The sequence below is a fragment of the Pteropus vampyrus genome, unplaced genomic scaffold (genome assembly GCF_000151845.1).
Source record: "Pteropus vampyrus isolate Shadow unplaced genomic scaffold, Pvam_2.0 Scaffold297, whole genome shotgun sequence".
Lineage (NCBI taxonomy): Eukaryota > Metazoa > Chordata > Mammalia > Chiroptera > Pteropodidae > Pteropus > Pteropus vampyrus.
This window is the reverse complement of record NW_011889078.1, coordinates 2634420-2642729: the sequence shown is the minus strand read 5'-3', so window position 1 is coordinate 2642729 and position 8310 is coordinate 2634420. Positions and strand designations below refer to the sequence as shown.

Here is an 8310-nt window from a genome sequence, read left to right as displayed (position 1 = left end):
GCCTACCCTGAGCATTTTCCAAATAGATTTTTAAATTTACCCAGATGAATTTTGTTATAAACAGCACTTTTCAACTAATTTTTGTAAAGTTATATATCAACACAACGGTAGAATAGATTATGGTGATAAAACTTACAGCAACAAAATGAAAGGGAGTGTGAGGCATGCAGGCAAGTTAGGTAAGGATAGCTCTTTTTTTCATGCTTGCCCTTCACCAAACACAGCACACGGGCCCCACCCTGCTTCCTACCCTCCCCCAGGCTTGCACCTCCACATGTTAGAACTTGGCTGCACCTCTGGCTGACTGCCTAATGGGGATCCAGAATCTGTTGGGCAAAGACAGAAGAAGGCAGTTTCTAGGCAGAGGGAACAGGAAAAGCTGTGAGGCATGAAGTATGCTAATATTTCTTTAGAACTTCCAATGTGCCTGAAGCTTCATAAATAAGGGAGAAGTAACGGGAGACATGACCAGAGAAGCTGACAGAGAGAGCCAAAGGAAGAGATTGGGTTTTATTGCAAGCCAATAGGAAGCAAGGGGGTGATATGACCTGATGTACATTTTTAAAAGATCTCATTGGCTACTGTGTGGAGAATGAACTGCAAGGTGCTAGAGGGGGCTCTTAGAGTAGCAAGCAGTGATGGGGCTTGACCAAGATGGCAGCAGTACTGGTGCTGAGGAGAACTGAATAGCTTTAGGGCATATTATGGTGACAGAGCCCCAAGATTTGTTAATAGATATATATGTGGGGTGGGCAGTCATGCTTTGGCTTGGCAAAGAGTGGTGCCTGTTACTAAAACTGGGAAGACGAAGGCGGGAATCTGTGTGTGGGGGTGGGAGGGGGCGTTAAGAGCTTTCCGTGGGCATATCAGGGTTGAGATGCTCACTAGAGACACAACTAGAAATATCAGGCAGTTGGGGCTCCTGGGAGAATACTGGAGTAGATACATACACTTAGAAATTATCTGCACCTAGATGGTCCTTAAACCCATGGCATTCCCATCCCTGTGATCGTTTTGTTGTTAGTGGTGTAAATTAATAAATTGAGTAATTTACCAAGGCAGTAGGAACAAAGCTGGGACTCCCCATAGCAGACGGCTGGCCTTGCCCAGGCTGGGTCTGCCCCTCTGCTTTGCCATTTACCTGAACCGAGAGCTGTTTGTACAAGGTTGTTTTGTTGTCGTAACCGCACATAAATTTCACTTAAGAGAGATTTTTCCTTATTCAAGCAGGCTTTGCCTAGTATAATCGCATCGTGACTCACTTGCTTTTTCTGCTCTCATCCTTCCACCTTTTTGTGCCTACTCCTTTAATCATTAAGCCTTAGGACATAAGGTTCCGGCCGGTGTCAAATAATTTAAGAATAAAGCCTCAGGTCTATGGTCATGAGAACAACAAGTTTCGGTTAAACTAAGGATAACATCTCAGCTTTAGATGTGCTTCAGCCCCAGACCCCTTGAGGTGGAACAGCCCCACCGACCACAGGACCAGATGGGATGACATGATGGTTGATGTCAGAACCCGACACAATGATCAGTTACGCCAGCCCCATCCAATCACTAGCACCCACGACCCCAACTCCCTTAATTTCTATGACTGTGGATTTTTTCCCTATATAATCCCCTTGAGACACCTGGGGAGCCAGGTTTCTGAGGGCAATAGCTCACCCATATCTCTACGACTTGCAACTCTCTAAAAAGCCTTTACTTCCTTTGCTGCAAAGCCTGTATGTATCTCATTGACTTAGATGTGCGCAGGCAGACGGACCGCTTTGTTCCGGTAGCACTGTGTTCCCACGTATAAAACACTGTACCCAGGTTCCTTTTTATTCTTGTGGATCAAAGTGGAAATCTGAAAAACTGACATGTATTAAAATCTTTTTTTAAAAAATGCATCAAAGTGCTTATTTGGTTGAATAAAGAAATATTACATAAATAAAGGGGAAACTTAACTAAGTAAATTAAGAGACCAAAACTAAACCCTTGTATAGAGGAGGCCACAACTCACTGACCAGAGCTGTTGACTTTGGGCTCAATGTGGGAAGGCCCTATAATATTGGACAATATTTGAGAACAGTACAGAGAATGTTGGTTAAATCACTTGACCTCTAAGCATCAAAAATATATTGATAGAAACTCTAGAATTAAAATAATGTAAAATAACTTCAGTTCGTCTCTTTAAAGTCATTGGTTAACTACTACTATGTGATTACTGTCTTGCCTTCCTGTACTCCTGGGGCTCCTTTCTCAGCAGGGGTGACAGATCACACTGAGGGACAGAGCTGGATAGAGGCAGGTGTGAGATGCCTTTTGACTGAGATGAGAAGGTGATAGGCAACTCCAGTGTGAAAAGACAAGCAAATCACCCTGGAGGTGGTTTTTCAAACACGAAACATAAGCCTGGTTGATTGTACAAAAACTTTACATTCCTATTTGGAATTAAAGTTTTAATTTTCACTTCAGTATCACTGATGTAATAAAATGAAGTAAACTGACGCATCCATGTTTTTAGGAATACTTAGCATTTTTAGTGGAATCTTCTAAAAAATGTCCACCCCACCCCCCATTCTCCTTTATCATTTATCACCTTTTCTGTGTAAATCTGAAAGATTTTGGAGAACAGTCAACTTTTCTTACAAGCCCAATCTTGTATGAACTTACAGGAGACACATGGAAATGAGCATTAAAGGGAACAGAAGAGAGGAGGGGTGAAGTGGAGCCCTCAGACTTCCATTTCACTCCAGCATCACAGAGCTGGAGAGTTACTCCTTCGATTAAAGGAACTGTGTCCCAGGGACTGCGACACATCCTTCCCTGCTTCCACAGCGGGGGAAACCAGCCCAATGTGAATTCCACTGAAGCTGGTTCCTAGCCATCTCTACATTACCCTTTTGTGCACAAGAACCTGTAGGAAGAGGACCACACAGCCCTGCTCAATCTGCGCGAAGCCCAGTCACCTTGACATTCTGGCTCTTTTGTTTACTTTCTCTCCTACCCCCTCCTTCCCTCTCGTGGACACTCTCCCATGTGGTGGCCAGATCCAGGATCCACTGAACCAGGGTGAAGAGGCTGAGCCAGCCCTGCTCTAGGCTCTAGAGCACATGCTTTCTCTTAATTGTGCATCTTTTCCTGTCGCCCTGGTGGCCCCATCCTCTAAGCCACTTAAGTGCTGAGAGCTAAGAATCTGTTTGGTCTTTGTTTTCAGAATCATTTAGGAAGAACCAGCTTAGGTAAAGGAATTCTCCTTAGGATCTCATCTAACTGACTAGAAATTTACATCAGGTTTGGTGCCAACACTCTGATTGGTTATCAATCTGCCTTGCTTTTCTGGTCGTTGACCTGGACGTGTATTTCCTTTGGAGACCTGGAAGAGAGGAATGGCTATGGCAGGGCAAGATTTATTGTATTTTAGGTCGTTAGGCCAAAATCTCTATTATAATACTTTTTAATAGCACCTCCATTTCATTACTATCAACAGTCAGGCTTGTGAAGGGCTCTAAAAGCCACAGACATCTTTTTAATGTCTGAATTTTAGATTAGTTGTTATAAAAGCACCTTTGTTTTGCATGATGCATTGTACCTGGTTGAAAGAATGCTTTCTCAAAAGAGAACACTGCCCTTCCCCATCATGCCAGAATCTACTGTTTGCCACAGATGCAGCATCAACCTCAACAGAAGATAGCACTCACACACGCACACATTCAAAACCACAGCTCGGTTTGATGTTTTACCTATGAGAATCTATTTATTAAATTTTTTGTAATACTTTTATTCTCCCCACTTTTCCACATTATCCCCTAAGGTCAGTTTTATTCTAGAAACTCAGCCCAGGAAAGAATTCTATCCATGTTTGTCTACCAAGATAATGTTTTCAAACGTTATTTTTCTTTCTGGACATTCCTTCAATGAGAAACATAGATCTCAGGCTATAGGTGCCACACCCTTTTTCACACTTCTGTCTGGAATGGACTTGAGCCCAGAGACCCTCCTTACCTTTAGCTGAACAAGATGTACATCCACATGCTTGCTGTCTGAGTCCTGCTGGACTGAGTAGGTTAGGTCCCGGACCCTCTCTGAGGTCATCCGGAGCCAAGTCTCAATTTCAGGTAAGTGAAGGACAATCTTCCAGTCTGCCCCTGTATGCAGCGGGGGTGGCTTTTCATACTGCTGGTCGGAATCCATATCTTTCATTGCCTCTTCTCCCTCACCCTGCTCCATGGTGGGTGTCAAGTTGATGGCCATGGGTGAAGCATCAGTAGCCATGGGATCCAGGTCCTGTGACCTCAGGGGGGAAAGTGTCACGCTCATGGTTAACATGGAGAAGTCTAAACCTTACTTCTTTCCAAAACAGCTGAAAGGCAAGAGGAAAGAAGAAAGCAAGAGTCAGACAAGATTGCCAAATAAAGAAATGATACTTCGCAGAAGAAACAGGATTTCTAAATTAAGCCAGATTTCTAAATTAAGAAACCATAGCTCATAGCAAAAACAGAAAGAGGTGTTTTAAGTTTCTACATAGTAGCCCCAAGACTCAGCATAAAACAGGAACACAAAACCATATAGTATTGCCTACCCCAATATCCATTCTCTCCTCATTCCTTGGTACAAAAATCCTGATTTTTGGTTATACATATTCCTGCCAAGAATTTAAAACTACATTCCCTGTCTCCAAGTGGCTAAGTTCTGACCCATGAGAAGTAAGTAGAACTTCGTGTAGGAAGTCTAGGAGTGCTGTTTAAAGATAGCTGACTCAATTAGGAGGGGTCCCCTTTTTGTCCTTCTGCTTTTCCTCCTTCTCTAGGCTGTGTTGTGGACTTGACAGCTAGACTTCCCACTGCCATCTCAAATGTTGGGCAAAGGATGGTAGAGCAGAGAGGCAGGGACATGCGTCCCACATGATAATGAGGAGCTACTGCGCTGGTCCTGGACTGCTACCCTGACTTCTTTTACTGAGAGAAAAAAAGAAGGTTAAGCCGCTATTATTTGGGGCTTTTCTACTACGAGCATCCGAATATCATTTTGACTATATTACAACCAATATATTCAACACATGGGATAACTAGAGAGGCAACATGTCCTAATTAGTAGAAATACTATGCTGAATTCAGGAGAGATTGCTCCTTTCTATGATTTGTCAGATAAATAGGAATCATGCAGTAATTCCAAACCTTTACTTTTGTGAAGAAAAGCATAAATCATGGATTATGTAAAATATATCTAATTAACTCTCAATCTAAATAACATAAATATTTGGTCTTGTTGAAATTTTTAGAGGATCTGCAATTTCAAGGATAATAAATTGCTCTTTAACACATAACATTAAAATGCTAATCAAATACATTAAAAATAACATTAAGCTAAGTCATAATAAAGTAAGGTTGCTTTTTGAGATGAAGTTATTAGCTTACTACTAATCTAAATTATCTAACTATGTAATTTTCTTTCTTCTAAAGCCAGTCTATTATAAAAAAACAACTTTTAGGATCTTGTACTTTAAACATTTTAAATAGATATTATTTTTAACTTCAGGAGCAGCTTCTTTTCCTTAAGGAAGTTTTTCCTTTTTTAAGTCTTTTTCTGACTACACATTCAAGTTACTTTATAGCTTCATTCCCCTGAAGATGAAGGGTGGCTAATCAAAATATGAAATTAAGTATGACTATCAGAAAGTAGCCTATTTCTTTAGATTCTTAATATTTACTTAGTAACAATGGCAAAATTATTTTACCTAAAAAACATGGGGGGAGGGGTGAAGATCAAGAAAGCTCTCAATTTGCCTAGGAATACGTAACTTCCCATACAGGAATGGGTACAGGGAATAAAAAGACTTGTTGAGTTCAAAAAAGCCTTAAAAATAAGTTACTTCTATGACATATTATTTCAGAAGCCATTCAATGCTTCAGCGTGCTGCCCTCCCCAACATACACCAATTTCTTGAGCATTTTATTTTAAAATTAAATGACAAGAAGATTTACAGATGAATTTTTGAAATCAAAATTATTTGCAAAAATTTATGTTGTAAAGTAGGTTTATCATTTTGGTTTTAGGCTTCAGTTCAACAGCTTCCTCTGCCTGATTATAAGAGGGAGAAATCCATGTCCCACAGTTTTAACTACCTTTGTAAACAGTTTTTAAAATAACAATAATACTAGACCTGGCTATTTAAAAAAAATAATAATAATTAGAAGATATCAAAGTTTCACTGGAAGGGATAAAACTCTAGGAAGACTTAGCTACCATACTACTTCTTAATAAACCATACCCTAGCATCAGATAGGCTCCAATTCTGACTTCCCAAAGCACTTTTAAATTTTTAATTAATTCATTGCCCTCTGGATGATCTGTTTAGGATCACAATCCCAGAGAAAAAACCTGATAAACAAAGATTAATAAAGGTTTCTAGTGCAAGGTCATAGAACTGGTGATAAACGATGGTGTCACAGTGGTTTCCTTTTCTAAGAAACCAGAAAACTATGTGCCTGGGCAGTGTACAAGGAACGGTTTAAGTTACACCCACCCCCATGCACCCCCCAGACCCCTGCCCAAGAGGCCTGCACAACTGAAAAACAGTGCCTGGTCATTGTATTCTCTGAAACTCCTAAATCAAGGCTGGGCCTTCCCTGGAATATACATCCTACTATAAACTAAAGAACATACCAAAGAATTGACTCAACGCAATTTATGTCTCAACATAATTTCCATAAACACCGTCAGGCTGCACACCGAACAGGCACAGGGCAGTTTTGTGTGATTTGGGGCAAGATGCTGCACATTTCTGAGTCTCAGTTTCCTTATCTGTAAAATGACAAAATTGGCCTAGATGATTCACAAGATCCCACTTGACTCTAAAAATCTGTGATCACCTATTTATCCAGAGATTTCAAAGCTATTGGAAGCATCCTGCTATGCTGAGAGCTGTGAAGATACTGAATGATGGCCTTCCATTTTAGCAAAGCACATGAACGGCATCAATAGATTTGTCCTATTTAATGAAAAGAAATAAATTATTACTATGTAAACACATTTTGTAAATCATTATTTACACATTATGTGTTGCTAATTCTTTCCAGAGGAACAAATATGGAAGATTATTCCCTCTGTGGGTTTGCAATTTAAGATTGACAACACAGATGTGGTTATACATGTAGAGGACAAATAGAATAAAATTAAAACATTAAACAAAATTATAGCTGGTGTGCATCACACGTGAGTAAAAGGCAAGGAACCCTTACATTCAAGCTGCAAAACAAAATTTTCCTACTTTATAACATTTCAACCTAGATGTGATGTTTCTGTATTTAACTGATCAGATTGTAAACAAGAGAATTTCCATAACCCAGTGAAGTAAGGTGAAGCAGCACTTTATTTATTTTAACTTCTATTTACTTTCCCTAATACACCTTCGCCACTGGGAAAATGATACCATACGTGTCACCATAGCATAGCAAGCCTGAGAAGTGGCATGAAATTGATTAATTACCCATTTTCATAGAAAATAATTACTACAAACATTTAATTTTCAATTCCAGTAGTTCACATTTAAATGACCACTCACGGATAACCAAACTCTACTTCTGATTTTCACAAAGTCACATCTGATTTAAAAAATAAATTTATAATTTAAATGAAAATTGCTTCACATTGTAAAGGCTTATAATAGTAACAATCTCTGGGTATATTTTTCCTGCCCTTATTATGACTATTCGAGCTTGCTTTCCCATCAAATTAATTATTCCATTCGAATGCAAACAAATAAAAGGAAACTCAGTACAAGTCTATGCTTTCTTCTAAATGCTCTAAGTTTTGTAAAGCATCTTGCAATAATATTCCTTTCTAGTAACAAAGAAATTTTTAAAAACTGAAGAAAAAGCCAGTACACAACAACTTCTGAAGATGCAAATGAAAACACTGCCCCAAGTGCATACGGGTACCCACCCTCTTACATCTCTGGCTCCAAAGCTGCGTCAGAGGCTCCAGCTTTTTGGAGCCCAGTGACCTCCACTTCCCCTCCTCTCACCAAGTGCTTATCTGTGGCCACCTTTCTGGCATTAGAGATAATGCCACCTTTATCCCAGAAGCTGTTAAAAATAACATAGACCAAATCCTTTCCTTTCCACAAATCTAAAGAAGATTCAATGTTTAAAGTGCAAAAGCTGAAAGCAGTAAATGTTTTCAGGCCTTTTTCTCTTTTTTAATTTGTGGAAAGGGTCTTCCCATCACACTCCGTTTATCATCCTATAGAAACAGAAGAAACAGACCATGGATATCTTGCTAACGAGGACTGATTCTGCTATCTCCCTGAGAGTCCACAAGTTT

The 8310-nt window shown here is 39.8% G+C and overlaps 1 protein-coding gene across 1 annotated transcript in view; it reads right to left on the bottom strand.

Moving 5' to 3' along the window:
- The window catches only part of LOC105303060 (A-kinase anchor protein 6-like), a gene marked incomplete at its 3' end in the record, with an annotated part of 427728 nt that overhangs the window by 216873 nt on the left and 202545 nt on the right, over positions 1 to 8310 (bottom strand). The window contains exon 5 of the mRNA XM_011376415.2: positions 3991 to 4348. Coding sequence (XP_011374717.1) covers positions 3991 to 4314 — 324 coding nt within the window. The remainder of the gene's footprint in view (positions 1 to 3990; positions 4349 to 8310) is intronic.